General features: G+C 35.8%; 2 protein-coding genes and 2 pseudogenes across 2 annotated transcripts; 3 read left to right on the forward strand and 1 right to left on the reverse strand.

The window, feature by feature from the left end:
- The first annotated feature begins 4734 nt into the window (after positions 1-4734).
- On the forward strand, positions 4735-6789 carry LOC137722601 (acetylserotonin O-methyltransferase-like). The gene is made up of 2 exons (XM_068461646.1): positions 4735-5514; positions 6487-6789. Exons 1-2 carry the CDS (start codon positions 4735-4737, stop codon positions 6787-6789), a joined length of 1083 nt encoding a protein of 360 aa, XP_068317747.1.
- A 267-nt stretch (positions 6790-7056) lies between these two features.
- Positions 7057-7195, forward strand: LOC137727165 (U4 spliceosomal RNA; annotated as a pseudogene).
- Positions 7196-10199: 3004 nt separating this feature from the next.
- On the forward strand, positions 10200-11644 carry LOC137724868 (acetylserotonin O-methyltransferase-like; annotated as a pseudogene).
- Positions 11645-13940: 2296 nt separating this feature from the next.
- On the reverse strand, positions 13941-16453 carry LOC137726341 (GPI mannosyltransferase 1-like). The gene is made up of 4 exons (XM_068465256.1): positions 16141-16453; positions 15737-15919; positions 14718-15262; positions 13941-14470 (listed from the first exon to the last, which is right to left on the reverse strand). The coding sequence occupies exons 1-4, from the start codon at positions 16409-16411 to the stop codon at positions 14159-14161; spliced, it is 1311 nt and encodes a 436-aa protein (XP_068321357.1). The 5' UTR covers positions 16412-16453; the 3' UTR covers positions 13941-14158.
- Positions 16454-21353: the final 4900 nt, after the last annotated feature.

The following is a 21353-nucleotide window of genomic DNA, read 5'->3' on the forward strand; positions in this document are numbered from 1 at the left end:
GATCACCATTACCCCTCCCTGCCGACATAGATAATAGTTGTGCGGAGATCAAGCGATATAGAAGTAGCTTCCAAATCTACTCTTAAGATGGTTGGAAATATAGGCGAGCCGAATGCTACTTCTTTTACAATAAATAATATAAAATAAATATATTAGTAAATATCATTTCACATCAAAATAACAAAATAGATAAAACTAATCTAATAACAACAAAATACTTGTCTTTTGTAATGTAGAAATCTTTCTTCGTCGATAGTTAATTAGAACAAGATTTTAGGCTGAGGCCTGTTAGTTTATTGTCCCTAAAGTAGATTTCGCCCTGCGAAGACAATGTCTCGGTGGAACAAGTTATGGCGTCCTATCCTTCAAGATACAACAACCTATGATCATTGCAAGTGTACACTCATCATACTTGAATCGGATGAATAACTCAATTTTTCCATTAGTACAAAACAATTGAATGATATAGCCACACTTGGAAAAATGAGGGATTCGATTAGGGAATACAGATGATGATCTTGTATATATGATCCCAAAAAAGACTCACGACTACCCATATATAGTAAAGGCAGAGCCCCAAAAACCTGTGTACATTCATGGCAATGAAAACAAATTAAATCAAATGATTGCAACGTTATGCATTCAAATGTGATTGTTAACAATACGTTAAAACCAGACTCATGAAACTGAAGGATTTTGTTCTCATCTAACTTGAAAATAATAGTAAGTAAAAACCAATTCTAATGCCATGTCCTAACGGTCCAATTAAGTAAGATTGGAATCAAAACAAACATATAAAAGATTTGATGTCAAATGCTTTGAATGTGTAGCATAAGAATTCAACACCTGGAAAGTTATTTCTAAAGGTACGGTCAACGAAAGATTATAAATGAATTAATACCAACCAAAAGGAAATTAATTTAAAGAATCAAACGTAATTTTGAATTAAAACAAATATTAACAACAATGGTAGTGTAAGATGAGAATTTGTGTTTTGAAATACCACTTAAAATTTCAACATTTGCCAGATCTCAAGCGAGTCCATAAATGCACCCTTTTTTTAGAGTAATTCAGGAATAACAATAAAGAGTTTAGGCAAGACGACTAACAAAAGAGAAATTTAGATGATTGAGTTACGGGGTTAGTTCGTATAATTTGTCACTTGGGATCAAGGGTATAAGTACATAATGGGACCTCCGAGCTATGGGTGTTTGGTTTACAGATTAACGAGTATAGTTAAGGTGCTTTGCATTGTATTCATGCATTATTATCGTTGATGATTTGATACCTGATTGTATGATGTCGTGATGTCATGATATCGTGATACTTAATTTAGTATTGTCAATTTATTGTGATAAAGTTATGTTCTTACTGAGCTACTAAAAGCTTACCCCTCTATTGTTATGCATGTTTACAAACTAGACAATCAAAATGATAGATGAGAAAAGATCGGATCAAATGTAATACTAGAAGTTTAATTATTTATTTATTTTCACTTTTTAAAGAATTATAATTTATTTCTATAAAAGGAATTTATCTTCACTTTCAGCTTCTCTTTAATTATTTTATTTTTAATTTTGGCTCGCTTTCCGAATTCGGATTTTTCTATCAACCCCGGGCAATCGGGTTTGCACATTTGCCAGCCTGTTTGATATTAAGACAAAATCCTTGCAACCAAAGGGCAAAAGGATGTCTGCCATTGTATATCTAGGGTGGTTGAATCTTGCAGAGATCCCATTGAATGTGACAGATAATCTACAATATTTGACACATCTTCTCCATGATCCTTTTGCCATTGTATATCTAGGGTGGTTGAATCTTGCAGAGATCCCATTGAATGTGACAGATAATCTACAATATTTGACACATTTTCTCCATGCAATGAACCAAAGCTACCCCAATTCACAAACATATAGTGTGTAATGTGTGCGTATGAGTATGCGTATAATGTGTATATATAATCTACAATATTTAACACATGTTTCTTCACGTAATGAATTGGGATTTTTCTACAACCTAATTTATCACCCCAAATATAAAGAATATTGCTTTGTCTGATATATTTTTCACTTACCAATGCTGCAATGGCAGCATGGTTTATATACAGTTTGCATATACACGCATGCAATAAACAACAATAAAGGTAGCATATAAAAAACATTAAAGGTGGCAGAAGCCATGTGATTGTCTGGCTGGGATTATTCCTTCTGTTGTCCAGGTTGTACAGCAGATAGTTGAGAGAGTTGTGCATGTTGGGATTATTCCTTCGGTTGCAGATTGCAGCGGGAAGGTTGTGATTGAATTGGTGGTGCTGACGTGGACCTTTTGTTAGGTTTATCACCTTTTGTTAGGTTTATCAAAATATACAAGAGTGAAGATTTAGGGTCTAGCATTTCGTTTTGTTTACCTACCAAATAATTCAAGAGATCAAGCTAATACCTTAATATGTTTTTGAATTTATGTATCAATCGAATGAGAACGACATTTAATGAAGGTGTTGAAATTTTTTCTTCACCTCATTCTTGGCCAGTGCCTTAAGTTAGATGATATTTTTACTTGTTTTATTATTTTAATTATTTGATATTCATTTAACATTCTTATTGGCTTTTGATATTAGCATCCCATAAAATGTTGAATGCACCTCACAATAAAATTTAATATTAAATGACTTATTTACCCTACTATGCAATGACAATTTTGACCTTATTAGGTATTAAAAAAATAAAAAATTTCTAAATACACCCAAATCACTTTTAGCGTATTATTTCTCTTCTTCAACTATCAAAACTCCTCCCACCCTCCATTATTGAACAAAACCCTAACCAATGAAACTTCATTATTGTGCAGTGGTGATTTTTTTATCCCGTTTGCAATGCCTCTCATTCCTACCTTTATATGTATTAGGAGATGATGAGTCCACAAATCTTCCTGAGATTGTTATTGGTTTAGTCAATGACAATCACTTTATACAAGTACTAAGAGATGACTTACTTTTTTTTGCAACATGGAACATTGTTTTTGAAAGCTAATTGACTCCTTTTGTTTTGTATAGCTACGTTTGGCACCAGGACATCCCATGCCACCGATTGCAAAAAATTGGCATATTCTTGCAGTAAATAACTCTCGACACCTTTACGCCACTACCAAGATCGTGTGGAACAATTTAAGCTATTACCAAGTCTAAATAATATAGCCACCACCAAAACGATATGTCTAGATTTTGACTAAGTTATGTTTTAGAAGCTGAACTAAAATATATTGATTGCCAGGCAAGAGTACAACTTAAACAACAAGACTTTTTTTTAATGGTGATTTTCAACTCGGCAATGGTGATTTTTAATGGTGCTTTCTTGCAGTATACTAAGATGTTTTCTTGCAATTCGAATTTGTTCGACCAAAATATGCACAAGAAAATGGAAACAGCATGGTAGCTTTGAAATTACTATTATTATATTGAAAAAGTTCAAATGAATCTAAACATTTTTCAAATCATTCATTTTGAAATCATTCGGCAAACTAAACGTTCATATAATTTGAAATCATTCGACAAACAAATGTTTGGATTTAGTTCTTGAAAATTAAAAATGAGTGTTGTAAGATTTGAGAAATGTGGGGTGTATAAAAAATATGGGTATGTAGAAAATAAAAGGTATATATTGAGAATGTGGGGTGTGAAGGTATTATGGGGAAGTATGTGGGGTGTATTAAGATAATTTATAAGTGAAAAAGCAAATGTGGGGTGGATTAAGTATGTGGGGTTTATTCAACAATTTGTGGGTTAATAAAATAAGCCTTCTTATTTTTAATTAGTTATAATTCATGTCATTTAATGTGTAAAAACATTCTCATCACATTTAATCAAGACCTTTGGATGTTATAAAATCTAATGGTTAAAAAGGAGTGTAAAACTTTTTGCAAAAATTCAATTCAGCCTAAAACCTTTGGATGTTATATATAGACACACAAAGCCTTTAAGGGAATGACTCCACATCCTTTTGTTTTAAATGGGGATTGTTTTGGGCTCACACGACATCGAACTTCAATAATCTGAACCATCTATTTTTCAAGGTGTAAGATCATTCTTACAAAATATTAGGCAAATCGGAAATAATTGAGTCATTTTGTTGAGTTCAAAAAAATTGAGGAACACAATATTCTAAGAAACATTGAAATTTCATCATAACAATTAAATGGGCAAATGGTTTCAAACTACATTAAATTTTGCATAGATGATCTATAAATTGGGACTTGAAAAAATAGACGGTTTGGGTTGTTGAAGTTCGACATGGAATAGCCGAGTAGGTCCCATAACTAATCCCTATTTTTTGAAAGGAAAAAAAATGGTATCCCTCCCCATAAAGGCCATTGTGTGTATATATACACACACATGTGTGTGAGAAATCCCAAGCTTTCAACATATATTTGTAGATGCTAGAAATCCCGAGAAAAACACACTAGCTATTTACATCCACTCTTTTGCGGTTGAGTCTCATATTTTTCCATCTTTCACTTGTGCATCCTAAATGTTGAGTGTTCAAACACTATATCCATATGCTCCTCTTTAATCATAGCGGATTACTAATTATTCATATTAAACCTGCAGTTTACAAAATTTCAACTAGCATAAATCTTTGAGTACTTGTTACTTGGTTTCATTGTTTGCTTATCTCTTGCTTGTCATTGTTTGTTTCCACTCACGATCTTGCACATTTTGTTGTGCTTTTGCACAACAAGATGGACACGCAGAGAGAAACGGAAGATACAAAAAGAGAGTTAACTTCGGAAGAAGAAGAAGAGCGTGCGAAAGTGGATGTGTGGAAATATGTGTTCGGGTTTGTTGAAATCGCGGTGGTAAAATGCGCCATTGAACTTGGGATAGCCGTTGCAATTGAAAGCCATGGCAGCCCCATGACACTCTTAGAACTCTCGTCTGCTCTAAGTTGTGATCCTTCTCACCTTTACCGCGTCATGAGGGTACTAGTCCACCTCAAAATATTCAAAGAAAAACCAACGGAATTAGGTCCCAAAGGTTATGCACAAACACCTTTGTCCAAACGGCTATTAAAATCCGGAGAAAATAGCATGGCTGCGCTCATTTTGCTCGAGAGTAGCCCGGTCATGCTGGCACCATGGCACGGCCTAAGTGCCCGACTTCAAGGAAATAGCAATCCGTCATTTGAGGCAGTGCATGGAGAAGATGTATGGAGCTTTGCCGCCGCCAATCCTGATCACAGCAAGCTCATCAATGATGCAATGGCTTGTGATGCAAGGGTGGCTGTGCCTGCAGTGATTGAAAGATGTTTAGAGGTGTTCAAAGGGCTCGAGACAATAGTAGATGTGGGTGGTGGTGATGGGACTACGTTGCGCTTATTGGTCGAGACTTGTCCGTGGATTCGAGGCATCAACTTTGATCTTCCTCATGTTGTGTCTGTTGCTCAGGAGTATGATCGGATTGAGAATGTCGGAGGTGACTTTTTCTGTTGTGTTCCAAAGGCTGATGCTGCAATTATCATGGTCAGTATATTTATTGTATAAGGAAATCAATAAAACTAATGGATTTTTTTTAATCCAAAATGGTTTCTAAAATTAATATAACTCGTTACTTTGGTCCCTCATATTAAAAATCGATAGAAGTGGTCTCTGAGATTGTCCATCGTCAATCATTTTGATTCTTATGTGAAAAATCTCAGTTAAATAAGGACTAAAATGACAAAATACCCTCAACTTTTGTCAAATTATTTTGGCCCTTTATTTATTAAGGTGAGGGTACTTTTGTCATTTTCTCCTTATTTAACATAGATTTTATAAGAAATGATTAAAACGATTGATGGTGAACAAACTCAAGGACAACTTCTATTGATTTCAAATTTGAATGATCAAAGTAATGAGTTATGCCAATCTCGTGGACAAACCATTTTGGCTTAAAAACTTTAAAACAAACAACTTAGGAAGATTATATCCTTTAAAATTACCTGCTAGTAGTCATCTTCTTCAATATAAATCCCGAATGAAACCACAATAGAGCTAGGGATCACAACTTATGACTTATTATATATTAAGATGATGGATTAATAAATATATCAGCTATTGCATCATGTAGTCTGCCATTATTATGAAGACAAAGAGTGGGGTCTATTAAACTTGGATCCAATCTATATTTGAATGAATGATCTGCTGCAATTGCAGCAAAGTTTTATACACAGTTTACTACATACGCATGCAAATAAACAAAGCAACTGGAAGTGGCATCCTTGCTGTCTATGATGCATCAGTCAGTATACACATGCAGTGGCCTTGCTGTCCACTATGCATAATCATACATCCTTAACGTGGGAACCATATTCCAATCTGTAAAGCACAGTGGAATCTGTAAAGCACAGTGCACTGCATGTGGAGCATCTTTAACAGGGTCCCTCTATTCTTGCTTGATTTACAACACATGTTATGATAAAAGGTATGATCCAATTCTCTTTTCGTGAATTGTAGTGGGTTCTTCACGATTGGGGAGACGACGACTGCATTCGTATCCTGAAGAAGTGCAAAGAAGCTATTCCGAACGATAAAGGGAAAGTTATAATCATAGAAGCTGTGATCGAAGAAGATGGAAAAGAAGACAACAAGCTAGCAGATGTGAGATTGATGCTAGACATGGTGATGCTGGCCCATACAAACACAGGCAAAGAGAGGACCTTGAAGGAATGGGGATATGTTCTTGGAGAGGCTGGATTTAGCCGATACACAATCACACCTATTCATGCAGTCCAATCAGTGATTCAAGCTTTTCCATAAATTTACACAGCAATTAAACTTAAGGATGTCGATTGGTATTCTCAATTGGTGGTTTTTTTTTCAAAAGTAATTTTCTAGTGCTGTTGCTTTGTCGTCTGTCTTGTAGTATCTGGATTGTTTTGACAATAATATATAATTGTGTGATGTGTTAGATTGTTAAGATTCTTGAGACATATTTAAGAGAAAAACTTTGTCCCATATCGGTCAAGTGAAGAATGCAGAGTTGCAAATGCGCTGTAAAATGGGGCCAACGGCGGTTTAGAATGCATCTTTGCGCTTGGGCCAATGACGTAGCCAATGAGGTTCTAAACGTGGTGTGTTTATTGTTGGTTGAAAATTATTTCCAGACTTCCTTTTAGGCTTGGGTTCAGCCTTATGTCTTTGAGAATTTTTGAAATGGTTAACTCTTTGGAGGAGCTCATACAATATTTAGTTCGAACAATTTATTTTAAAGAAAACTAATAAAAATAGTTTGAAAATTTTGAGTTTTAACGATAAAGACAAAATAAAAGGTAAAGTGAATAATATCAAAATTGACTTTTTAGTGTAAAAATATGGTTTTTTGTTAAAGTAAACAGTATCGGAAGTTTTTCGTTAAAGTTCTCTTTATTTTAATCATTAACAATAGTAGATTCTAATTAATTTGCTCAAATACAAGAGAGAAATTTATTTTGTGCATAACACTTTTGTAGTGTGCTCTTCACGTTTCATGCATATACGAGACAATATTTGGCGAATATGAGTTAATTGTTGTAAAATCGACGGTATGTGTGCAGTGGAATAAATGAAACAAGATACAATATTTACGAGGTTCCTCTACAATCAATGTGACTAAAGTACGTCATCGGGGCAGCAATAGTGCTTTCATTTATAATCTGGAATAATAAGAATACAAAGATAACTCTCACTATTTTTTCCTTATTATTTCCCTCTTCTTTCTCTCTCTCTTTTCTTTCTTTCTTTTCTCTCTTCCTTCATGTTTCTTCCTTCCGGTTTGGTGTGCTCTCCTCCTTCTCCCCTCATTCATTTTATAGCCAAGGGAATCACTATTCATGTGGGTCATCCACATATTTTTATAACACTCCCCCTTAGATAGCCATATGTAAATTCTTTAGGCCGATGCATGTCAATGAAATATTTGAATGTTTGTGGGCTCTTCATTGATCCTTCTGCTTCAGTCTCTTGCATAGCAAAAGTGATGCGCAACATTTATCTTTGAATGATCCTTCAAAACATCACTTCTCAGCGACTCATCCATGCTTGACAGCTTCAGTGTAAAAAAGCCAACATCATATCAACTATTCTGAGGTATTTGCTGAGGAAATCTGAGACCTAACAACAGTTAAAGATGACTTCTCGAGAGCAATGCTAGCAATCAGGGAAAGGTCTCAAACAGTCGGTTCCTAACTGGAAGTTTGATATCAGGTTCCGACTGATTGCTTTATTTCTCCTTGTCTTGCTAATTGGAAGTTTGATTTCAGGTTCCTAACTGGAAGTTTGATTTCAGGTTCCGACTAATTTCAGGTTCCGACTGATTTCAGGAAGTTTGATTTCAGGTTCCAACTGATTTTAGACAGTCGGTTCCTAACTGGAAGTTTGATTTCAGGTTCCGACTGATTTCAGGAAAATCTGGCTTTTGAAATTCGAACAGCAGTGCCTCTTCGATTTTTGACCAAGTGGCCCTGTTGCCTTTTCTTTTATAGAGGCATCAATTGTGTTCAAAATACACACTCGAAAAGTTGCAACTTGTAGAAATTTCCCTTTTTTTGCATTTCTAAGATTTCAATTTATCTAACTTCTTTTTCTTTCATCATTTTTGAAAATGGCTTGCCCATCTGACTGTCATTTCAATTTGAATGTTGTAAAAAATGCAAACATGTCTCCTCAAGACAATATATCGCCCCTATCCTTATCCAGTAATGGTCCTCTTATAGTTGGGGACTCTGTGATGAAGAATGACATAACTGCTACAGTGGTAACTAGGAATTTTCTTGCTCCCAAATATAACAGGATACTTCCAAAACAGTCTGATTTGTTCAAGACCCCCTGGCTTTCAGTGTTCAGTGTGTGAGCTCTATATCCAACATGGACCAACGTCTACTTACTCGAACTCGCCAAGTCGAATCATTAATGGCTGAGGTGGCAAATCTTATACAAGAGATCAAAGGGCTCAAGCACGAGAATAGAGAGTTGCACAGGCTTGTAATAATTACTCAACGAGCATAAAAAAAATTAAGCTTGACCAGCTGCAGGAATTCAAAAGTTGGATTCAAAGTGACCATCAGAGGTTTGTGTCTTTATTCCAAGGGCACCAATTGCCTTCGCTGTCCGGAGTTTTATCAAGTATTGAGGCTCCAAATAATCAACCTCCGGTGCCTCTTCTTTCTGGAGTTCCGCCAAGTACTAAGGTGTCACATAATCAATCTCCAGTGCCTCCTCCTTCTAGGGTTCTGCCAAGTAACGTATGTATAAAAATTTCCTCCCATATGCCTGAAAACTTTTATTCCAGCTTGTTAGATATAGAAACCCATAGAAACTTCTAGTTCCATAATCAATAAATACATGAGGAAATGATGCAATACTCTAGTTCCAAGAATATAAATTAATAGATAAGCTTCATTTCATTCCAATATATTGTGTTAAATACAATAAAGCATATCCTTTACTAAGATATGGTACTTCTGGGCCAATATCAATTTATCTTTTCCCTCACGAAGATAGATGATATGTCTTAGTGTCTAAATATTGGTTAATCATTTGAGTATTCAACTCATAATCTTCAATCCATATGGTTCTTTAATATCATAAACATCATGGATAAGATTCGTGTTGGCATATTGTTCGATCTGCAGCTCAAGACAATATCTCTTTCAACACTTTATAATCTTTCTAGACTCTTCAAGAGTCTCAATCTAATATTATCAACTCTTGCAAGAGGTTTAGTATGTTGCAACAATATCATAATGAAAGTACTCACTAAAGCAATTTATACCATCCATTGGTTATTGAGTACATAATTTATGATTTACCCTTCCACAACTTACTTCAAGCAATTTGAATCCTTCAAAGATTTCCTACACTTCATGACACATTACCTTTTTAGAACTTATACAAAGCAATTTGCTTCCATGTATACTTGAGGGATTTACTTATGGAGATATGATGTGGGCGACTCACAATCCTTCGTATATAATTCTCCATTCATATGAACTCATTTATAGGAGTATAGTTTCAGGTTTCAATTAGTAACCTAGTGTGATATCATATAAGTGTATTTCATTGTATTACAAATGCCCATAAGTAACCTCATTGGTTCAATACGTTGATTTCATTGTTTGTTTATCTGTCGCTTGTCATTGTTTGTTTCCGCTCACAATCTTACACATTTTGTTGAGCTTTCGCACAACAAGATGCACACGCAGAGAAAAACGAAAGATACAAAAAGAGATTTAAGGTGGGAAGAAGAAGAGGAAGAGCGTGCGAAAGTGGATGCGTGGAAATATGTATAGGATTTGTTGAAATCGTGGTGGTAAAATGCGCCATTGAACTCGGGATAGCCGATGCAATTGAAAGCCATGGCAGCCCCATGACACTCTTGGAGCTCTCGTCTGCTCTAAGTTGTGATCCTTCTCACCTTTACCGCGTCATGAGGGTACTAGTCCACCTCAAAGTATTCAAAGAAAAACCAACGGAATTAGGCCCCAAAGGTTATGCACAAACACCTTTGTCCAAACGGCTATTAAAATCCGGAGAAAATAGCGTGGCTGCAATCATTTTGCTCAAGAGTAGCCCGGTAATGCTGGCACCATGGCACGGCCTAAGTACCCAACTTCGAGGAAATAGCAATCCGTCATTCGAGGCAGTGCATCGAGAAGATGTATGGAGCTTTGCCACCGCCAATCCTGATCACAGCAAGCTCATCAATGATGCAATGGCTTGTGATGCAAGGGTGGCTGTGCCTGCAGTGATTGAAAGATGTTTAGAGGTGTTCAAAGGGTGTTTAGAGGTGTTCAAAGGGCTTGAGACAATAGTAGGTGTGGGTGGTGGTGATGGTACTACGTTGCGCTTGTTGGTCGAGACTTGTCTGTGGATTCGAGGCATCGATTTTGATCTTCCTCGTGTTGTGTCTGTTGCTCAGGAGTGTGATCGGATGGAGGTGACTTTTTTTTTTTTGTGTTCCAAAGGCTGATGCTGCACTTATCATGGTTAGTATATTTATAGTTTATGGAAACCAATAAAATTAAAACACTTAGGAAGATTATTGCCTTAAAAATTACTAGCTAGCAGTCGTTTTGTTTAATATTAATCCCCCAATGAAACCTCAATAGAGCTAGGGATCACAACTTATGACTTAAGATAATTAAGATGTCAGTTAACAAACATATCAACTATCACATCACGTGATTTGCTTATTACCATCGAGAAAAAATGGGGTGCCTCTATTCTTGCTTAATAGACAAGACGCGTTATGTGAAAAGTATGATCTTTTTGTGAATTTAGTGGGTTCTTCACAACTGGAGAGATGACGACTGTATTCGTATCCTGAAAAAGTGCAGAGAAGCTATTCCGAACGATAGAGGGAAAGTTATAAACATAGAAGCAACAATAGAGGGAATCATAGTTTTTGTTGGGAAACACATATTTCCAACCACTGTGCAAGGAACATCTCCCGTTTCTATCTGATGTTATATCACATTAGGTGATGGTGCTGGTTGTTTGGAATGACAATCGAGAAGTAGCTATTAATATTTAACACGACGAATCATGTCAAGATTGAATATCTTTGTGTTTTTGTTGTTTCTTTCAGGAGTTTGAGAAACTGCAACTTACAAGGGCCTATTCCTGATTTGAGTACGATTCCTATGCACAGGTTTAAGTTTAATTGTGTAAAAAATGGAGAGATTGATCGCCGTCACTCATAGCTGCGTTTCAGGAAACGAGTTTATCTCTTGCCAATTTTGTGTACCCACTTTTTATTCATGATGATTAGTGCTCGCTTGCAACCCAATTTGCTGCTATAGTGTTTTACGTTTTACAATCTGTTCATGCTTAAACCTCTTCCAATTTTGCAATTCTGTGTAAATTTTGCAGGTCAAGATGGGACACCTATTTGGGCAATGTTGGGATGTCTAGGCTTGGGTGGAGACGTAGACTTATGGAAGAGGCGAAGTAGCTTAGCTCTATCTCTTTAGCTCTTATCTGTTCTGTTTAAGCTCATTGGTGCTGACTCTAAGGTTTTTCGAAACTCTCTGTTTTCGAAATCTGAAGCTTAGAATCCCATTCAACCACAGGGAACAAGAATAATTGAAAAAGAAAATGTTTTGGCGTCCAAAAAGAAGCATGTGCAATCCTCTAATTTTATTAATATAAAAGAAGTGATGCAAATCCAGTAAAGATGTAAATAAGAGTTATTAGTGGAAAAAATAGTTGTATAATTCCAGGCCTTGAAGAAGGCTACAAAATATATGAGAATAACGTATCTTCATAGTGTTTATGTTTGTTCATTTCTCCCTTACGGTTTTTTATGCCTGTTAACGCTTGAACAATGATGCAGGTCAATCAAGCAGATAAGATTCAAAAAGAAAACTCCACATCTGTTGCCAGCAATGCTCATGGGGAGAAGTACAGGAAACCAAAGCCTACAAATCCAAAGCCTTTTAGGTTTAAAACTGATGTATGTGAAACCTGTTGTGACCAATTTCTTTACCCTCATGCACCACTTAAGGAGATCACATTAGTCAGGACTCCAGGAGCAAGGTCAAAAAGCAAGCATCATAATGTGATACAGGTATACTTGGGAGCTACAAATGCTTTGTGTGTGGTTTGAATCTGAACAATTACATTGTGTATCACCGTCATATAGGCAAATTTGTTATGTGTGATGGTGTATTTACGTATGACTGAAATGGATGATCTAATTTTATGCAATTTATAATTTTGGGTTTCTCTAATTTTCTGCTTTTTTGTGATTTATTTGATGAAACTTTCAATCTTGAAGTACATTTTTCATATATGTACTCATCAAATGTCATGATTACTGCTCCTCTGGTTTTTTGGGAACAAGGGAAAATGAGTAAGCCGGAGGACTCTGAAGGATGATTGTTGTTGTTGCTGCTATAGATATGCTGGCGGATCCTATGGAGGAAGAGTTAAGCTTGGATTGAGAAGTGGGATAATCCTCTGCAATGCTATCACAAAGTTCAAATTGGAGCTGTGCCCAAGGTGACCCTGATCCTTTGATCCTTTTCCAGATTCTCACATTTGTGGTTATTATTGAATGGTATGCATATGGAAGAAACACGGGAACCGTTGAAATGTTGAATACTCTGATTTGTGTGTTTTTTCAAGGAATGGGAGAACCTTTGAATAAGTATGGTTCCTTAATTGAAGCAATTCATGTTATGACTGGATCACTATTTCACCTCTACGTAAACTGCCATTTCTTATAATAACTCTTCTGTCAAATCATAGGTACATAACTATGTTCCAACCACCTACGGTATCTCAATGGGGTAGTCGAGCTATTATATCAATGCCACGGAAATCCTTGACAGTCAAAGAGTATACAATCAAGGAAATGCTAATAAGCTGCATAAGTAATGATGTAGTTCGCAATTGCCAAGAACATTGGCCTTACTACTTTGTCAGTTGTGCATCTAATCTTCTGTAGCTCGGCATTATTCATGCTATCAAAAAGCTCCACAGTGATCTTCTAGCTATGGAGTGACTCATGAAAAGCAACGTGCACACCTACACGGGAAAAACTCGGGAAATTGCTAGACATTTCAAGTGGAATGCTTTTTTCGTTTCTGAATTTTTTTTTTTATTATTATTAATTTTTTTTTTTTTTTTTGGGTTTTCAGATCATGGAATGCTTTTCTCATGCTGAGATTGTAACCCTATCAATAAGCAACTGAAACACAGAAGTTCTTCATCGCATGTTAGTTTTGATCCGTTTCTTAAAATCCTATGCGTGGTACAAGAAAAACATCTGTTTAGCAGCAAAGAAGAAAGAGGAGTGAAATACCGAACAAAAACGTGAAAAGTTGGAATATAGAAAACAAGATATTTTTTTGTGTATTATAACTATATGGATGTAAATAAGATAATTTTTATGTATGATTTGTTCTTTATAGAACATAGGATGTCAATAGATTTTTATATGGATGTAAATAAATTTTTACAAGTCCCACACATTTAACAAAGTTTTAAAACCCGCGGCATCGTGCAGGCTCTTTTGCTTGTGTGCTTATCTAATCGCCAAATACAGCCAAAATGTGCTTATCTAAACGCCAAATAAAGCGGGAAGAAACTGAGAACTAAATTGTCAACTTATACACAAACCTTCAAAACAAATCTGCATGTTCTATCACTTGAGTTTCTTCGAGTCCTTGGAGGTTTTCTCCAACGGTGCGAAAACTGGAGAAAATCTGTGGTCGCGGATGAGAGAAACTAAAACGTACGTGTTTGCAGCTAAGAATATGATGCTTGCCATCCAGAGTTGAAGAAAGACGTTTTGTCCCTTAAACTCAAGCATATAACCCCACAACAACCAATGAAGTTGACCGCCTACCCACAATGCGATGTATGATACACCTTTCCATTTAAGCTTCATGTTGCTCCAAGCGAGAACCAGCGGCAAGAGGCAAAAGAACCACACAAAGTATTGTGCAGTCATTACCTGTCAACAATGGACAGAAGTAATTTAGATTCAGTCGGGAAATCAAAATTTTCTAAGGCCGAAAGTACAGTATTCCACGCCAGCGAAAAAAAGTACAGTATTGAAGCAGAGGTTTTCAATGCGAATAACCACTAGGAATCCGACATCAAAAGTCAATCATATAAGTAAAAAATTTACTAAACGACATCAAAAGTCAATCATATAAGTAAAAAATTTACTAAGCCAGCAATTTTTAGAAGAGAAAAACCTTGTTGAATGCCACAAATGCCACTGTCTGAACTAAGCAGCAGAATGGAAGGTCTTTGGCGAAACTCAAGACAAGAACAACCTGAACTATCAACTGAGGCAAAAATGAGACGAGTTTCTCCAATATGGAAAGTTTACGGTGGTACTGAAGGTAGATGTGATAAAAGTAAATGGAAAAATTGTGCCTTGGATCAGTACGGGTAAGATGATACAGCAGGGCCTCGTACAGGAAATCCCACCCATACAGATGATAGAATAAACCAGTGAAAAGGAAGAATACGACTGCAGATATAAAGGAGAAAAGTATCCTTTCTCGTGTTAATGCACTTTTCAAAAGAAACCATGGGCAAAGAAGCTGAGCGAGTCTTGTAGCAGAACTGCTTTGAGGTGATTCTTGCCGACGATTCCAATATTGAAGTCTAGGTTTCTGACCAGGCTGAAACACATGCGGATCAAGAATCACAAGGATTGGTAGTGCATAGATAATGGGGTAGATTCTGAAGTGGACAACAAGCCCATACCAAAATGCAGCTTGTAACACACGTCCTGTCATGAAGAAAAATATCAGAGAGTTAGACAGTTATGGGCAGAAGCCATAACAACCATTCAAAATAATAGAATTTGACCAACACTAATTATAGCAGAATGCAATGCCAACTTGGGTTTTCGTAAAGAGATCATGCTCACAAAATGCAAAGGACCTTTCTGAATCCGAGGAACATTGGGAATATTAACATCATAATTCTAATATCGAAAATGGAAAACAACAAATACATTGCCATGCTTGTTGGTATCTAGCACGGTTGCCGCAAAAGAGAACAAATCATGAGAAGATTAAACGTCATTACAGAAAACTCAAGAGATAGAAGCGTATAGCTAGTTCGATTAATAATGCAACAGATAACTCTCACTCAATACAGAGAAAAATTCATTACTGAGTAATTTAGTAGCAGCAGTTATTCTCTGATGAGTTCAATGCCAAAAGGGAAATAAATTTTAGACAAGGAAAGAAACTTACACCGTTCATAAGACATATGAAGACCCAAAGAACCAAAGCGCAAACAATTGGCTCACAATTCCCTCGAGTCCCAATCGTAAAAGTAAACGGATTAAAGAACCAAACAATCACAGAAATCATGCTCAATTTCTCTGGCACCCCGCGAAGCTTCAGTATCATCCTTATAAACAAACCCACAAGCAAATCTACAGAATTTGCACAACACAAAAACAATGCCACTTGAATTCCTCCACTCAAACAAATAATAATACAAAACGAGAAATACTTGCAAATGGAACCGGTTACAAGATCAAAGCCATGATTTATATACGGGTATTGTCTGTTTAGTATCCGCAATTATATTTTCGATAAAAAGTTTGTAACCAGATCTATTTGTGCATATTTCCAAATATAAAAAGTAAAGTACCTGCAGCTGAGAAGATGAATTTGCCCCAAGAGCGATGGAGAATCGAATTGGGGATGAGCAGAAAGGCGAGGAGAGGAGAGTATCTGTAAGTGGATCTTTCAAATGGGGATTTGCCAGACATCATTAGAGAAGCTGCGTCTGAGAATACCATGTAATCGATGTCTGTGTACCTCACCTCCATGTGGGCGTCCTGCCACTCTCCGTAGAGGATTAAAACCACCCTCAGTATCGCCGAGACGATGAGAAGCGTACGGAATTGTACGGACACCATTGAGGATTAGAGGGGACGGAGATGGAGGAGGGAGTTGGAGGAAAGCGGTGAAGGGGGTTGAGTTGTATAGGTGGGGATAATATAGTGAATAAATGCATTGACCGAGGGGATTTTGGACACAAACATTTTAGAGTAATTCTATTCATCACATTTTCATACCACCTTAGCTGGTATTTAACGTGGACAATCACATCATTTGAATTAATCAAATTTTTAAATTTAGTTCATTATTTAATAAACTAATAATTAAGAAAAATTAATTAATTAAATGATAATTGTGGTATATAAGGAGTCTTTCACCTTCCTTTCCTTGGGTTTTACAAAATTTTCAAATGATGTGATTGTCCACATCAGATACCACCTAAGATGATATAAAAATGTAGTATAAAATATGTTATGAATAACATTACTCAACATTTTATTTTCTTTATAGTATAAAATGTTGAATCTTAACTAATCCAACCTATGCTTAGGAGATTCGAACACGAGTTGTAAAGATGTAGACATAATGTTTTGGCTAACTAATTTAACTCATATTGCTTGACCAAATAAATTAGGTCATCTCCAACTAAAAGGTCCAGAGGATCAAGGAGCCGAAAATAGCCCAAAAATCGTTTCTAATTAAGAGCCAAGCCAAATGGCTCATGGGCCCCACAGACAAAAAAGGGCCAAAAAGCCAACCGTTCAGCCCCAGGTCGGGCTATAATTTAAACACAACGGCTAGTTGACGTCATTTATCATTGGATTTTTTTTTTTTTTTTTTTTTTTGGGCAAAATTTTTTTTTAAATTTTGAAAAAATTCTCATTTTTTCCTATAAATACATTTTCACCGTTTCAATTCTCATATTTTCTTACCCCGTCCAATAATATTTCCTTCAACTTTTTCAATACTTTCAAATGGCCTCATCTGCAATGAAAGGTAGGGTTTGGACCCAAAAAGAAGATGAAGCTCTTTGCAGGGCTTATAGATGGGTTTTGGAAGATAGTGTGAGTGGGACTTCTCGAACAAGTGAAGGTATTTGGACTCGTGTGTCCAAAAATATTATGAGTTCTACAAAGGCCCCACTCCACCAAATGCTCGAAACCACGAGAGTTGTTCTTCAAGATGGAAGAAATATATTCATCCAAGTTTGAATAAATGGTATCAAGCACTAATAGCAGCCGCAAGTAAACATGAAAACGACGCCAATTACTACAACGAAGTAAGTGTTTTCACAATTTATTTTAAATATTTATTTATATTAAATTTAATTTCCTTTAATTTTTGTAATTATATTTTCTAGGTACGCCAAGTGGAGAAATTGTATATGGAGGGCAGCTCGAAATCCTTTCAGTTTGACGGTTGTTGGGAAATTTGTAAAGGGTGGGTGTTATTTGAAGATCCATCTCAACATATAGTAGGTCCTACGCCGGTGTTCGGAACTCAATCCTAAGTTGTAGATGGGGATGAAGATGGATCTCCTGCCATTCAAAAAACAAGGGTAGAAAATCAATCTTTGGGTGAAGGTTCCATACCTAGGGGCTAGGACTATGGGACGAAACAAGACCCGAAAGTTGAAGGAAAAGGGCAAGGCAAATAATGATTATGCCGCTCAACATGAAGTGGCGGCCTCATTGCAATTAATGACAGAGCAACATGCCTTTGCCGCGGAAGAAAGGAACCGTAGGCATGAAGAACGGCCCAAACAAATGGATGATAGGAATATGCAAAGGGACGCTTCAGATTATGAGTAAGGCCTATTTTGTTACGAAAAAAAGGGAAATTATGACCCAGCGGTAGTTGTTTATCTCCGACTATACTTCTATAATGGCAGATGATGAAGATGATGTTGATTATGGATTTTAAATTTTAAGTTGTAGTTTTTAAGTTTTAGTTTTAGTTTTTAAATATAAGTTGTAGTTTTTAAATTTAAGTTGTTGTAATTTTTAAATTTAAGTTGTTATAGTTTTTAAATTTAAATAATAAATTATGTTTGGCCTTATGGCCCTTACTTGGAGATAGTTTTTTGTGACAGCTATATTTGGCCCTTTGGCCCTCGGTTGAAGATGATAAGAAATATGACCCTGCACTATTTATTAAAATATTAATTTCTTGAAGAGTCAAAGGGCTAAAACGAGTCAGCTGGCCCTCTTTCAGTTAGAGATGGCCTTAGGGGTTATTAAGGAGTAAGGACATTTGTGAGATTTTTTTTTTTTTAAACAAACGGTATTATCTATACTAAAGGAGAGGGGGTGGGCTTAGCTTCACAATAGACTACTAAACTGTAGTACTAAGTGACAACATTTGTGACACTTTACAAGAGAAAATTGTAGTAATGGTCCCTCAACTAAAAATCTATAACTATTGGTCTCTTAACTCATAAAAATGTGCAACTATGGTCTTTTTTGTCAACTCCGTTAGAACTTTCATCAAAATAAGTCACGTATCACGCACATGAGGCTGAATCAAAGGGCAAATATGGAAAACCAATTGAACGTAATTGTAGCAATGGTCTCGCAACTTTAACTCAATTAGAGAAATTGTCCATTAACTTTAACCCAATTGTAGTAATAGTTCTTCCAACATGAGTCATTTTGATGGAATTCTGATGAAGTTAACGAAAATGACCATAGATGCACGTTTTGATGAGTTAAAGGACCAATGTTCATAAATTTTTAGTTAGGGATCATTGCTACAATTTTCTCACTTTACCATTCAAAGTATTGTTGAGTTTGAGTTTTTGTTTGTGTGTTAGTAAGCTCATGACGTTGCTCATTGTTTGGTCGGATGTGAGACCTCTTTAGTTCGTCAAAAGTGCCTTTCCTCTTAAGCCGAAAATCAGTGAAGCGAATCCCAATCATTTTGATTAAAAGCATAAAACCCACGTCAAGCTACGTTGTTTCAAAACCTTCTTCTTTATGTCATACTTTGCCATGCATTCTTTATTAGAAGTTTTAACGAAAAACTCACGATACTGTTCACTTTAACGAAAAATCACATTTTTACACTAAAAAATCAATCCTGGTACTATTCACTTTACCTTTATTTTGTCCTTACCATTAAAACTCAAAGTTTTCAAGTTTTTTTCATTAATTTTCCTTTCTTTATTTAACTTTCTTTCAGAACCTCATATACCAATTTCAATCCAGCGTCATGGTCAAATGGAATTTGACCCTAAAAGCTATAAATAGTGTATAAGCCCAAGGGATAAAGCCTAACATTAGTAACCATTTCTGAATGTATTATTTGACGATCGTAATGATGTTAATGAGTGACGTTTTATTGGAGATTTAGTTGAATGGTTCTCTACAATCGTGGTTGCCCACTAGTTTGATAACTCAACTATATATGTAATTGCAGTAAAAAAAAAAAAGGGTAAAGTACAAAAAATTACCTCAACTATTGGGGTCACGACAGTTTTATACCTCATCTTTTAAAATTGACAATGTCATACCGCATCTTACGAATTTGTGACAATGTCATACCTCCGTCAATTTTTCTGTTAGTTTTTCTGTTAAGTGCTAATGTAGCTTGATTCGAGACCTACTTTCTATTAAAAAAATTTTAAAAACTAAAAAACAATTATTTAACATTTTTTAAATATTAAAATAATAGTAAAAAGCAGAAGTAAAAAAACCCTCATTTCGTCCCTCCCTCCTCTCTCCTCTCGCCATCTTCATCTTCTTCCCCCACCTGCAAATCCCAACCTAAAAAAAAAAAAATCCAATTTGTCTTCCCCCCACACCCACACTCTTCTCCCTCTTGCAACCCTGAAGAAGGGAAAAAAAAAAAAAAAAAAAACCCCAGATCCTGTGGGCGAGAAAATGGGTGAGCAGAGAAGGTGGAGGATGGGTACGGAAGAGGATGTGGAGAATGGATGAAAGTGGTGGATTTGGGATTTGATGTTTTTTCAAATTTTTTTTTTTTTTTCCCTTCTTTTTTTCATTTTCTTCTTCTTCTTCTTCCGCAGGGGAGTTGATGGTTTTTTTTTAAAAAAAAAAATTCCCTCCTCCTTGTTTTTTCCTCTTCTTCTTCTTCTTCTCCTTCTCCTTCTCCTTCTTCCGCAGGGGGTGTTGATGGGTTTTCAAATTTTTATTTTTATTTTTTCTTCCTCTTCTTCTTCTTCCTCCTCCTTTTCTTCCTCTTCTTCTTCTTCCTCCTTCTCCTTCTCCCTTCTTCTTCTTCCGTGCCGACAGGGGGGAATTTTTTTTTTTTTTTTTTTTCCTTCCTCCTTTTTTTCCTCTTCTTCTTCTTCTTCCTCCTCCTCCTCCTCCTTCTCCTTCTTGTTCTTCCGTAGGGGGGTTGTTGGGTTTTCCAAATTTTTTTATTTTTATTTTTTATTTTTTTGGGTTTGCAGGTGGGGGAAGAAAATGAAGATGGGGAGAAGAGAGAGGAGGGGGGAGGGGGAGAGGAGGGACGAACTGATGGTTTTTTTTTTTTTTCTCTGCTTTTTATTATTATTTTAATATTTAAAAAAATATTAAATAATTGTTTTTTAGTTTTTAATAATTTTTTAATAGAATGTATGTCCCGAATCAAGCCACGTGATCACTTAACAGAAAAACTAACAGAAAAATTGACGGAGGTATGACATTGTCACAAATTCGTAAGATGCGGCATGACATTGTCAATTTTAAAAGATGAGGTATGAAACTGTCGTGACCCCAATAGTTGAGATAGTTTTTTGTACTTTACCCAAAAAAAACTATATATGTAATCAAACTCGCCTAATCCTTTTTTTGTTTGGTAGTGGCTAATTCTTATTAGGTAAGCTAGAGAACCAAATTTTGTAAACTAAATAATGTGATTGTTTATGATTTTTAATTGGACTATTACTTAAGTTTTAATTAACGCACTTATTTATTATTGATGACACATTATTTAGTTTGGAAATTTGTTTTAAAAATTTACTCTCCAATTATCCTTCTTGTTAAAGAGTAAAATTTTACAAATATATTGATT

This window comes from Pyrus communis, chromosome 2, assembly GCF_963583255.1.
Source record: "Pyrus communis chromosome 2, drPyrComm1.1, whole genome shotgun sequence".
NCBI classification, from domain to species: Eukaryota; Viridiplantae; Streptophyta; class Magnoliopsida; order Rosales; family Rosaceae; genus Pyrus; species Pyrus communis.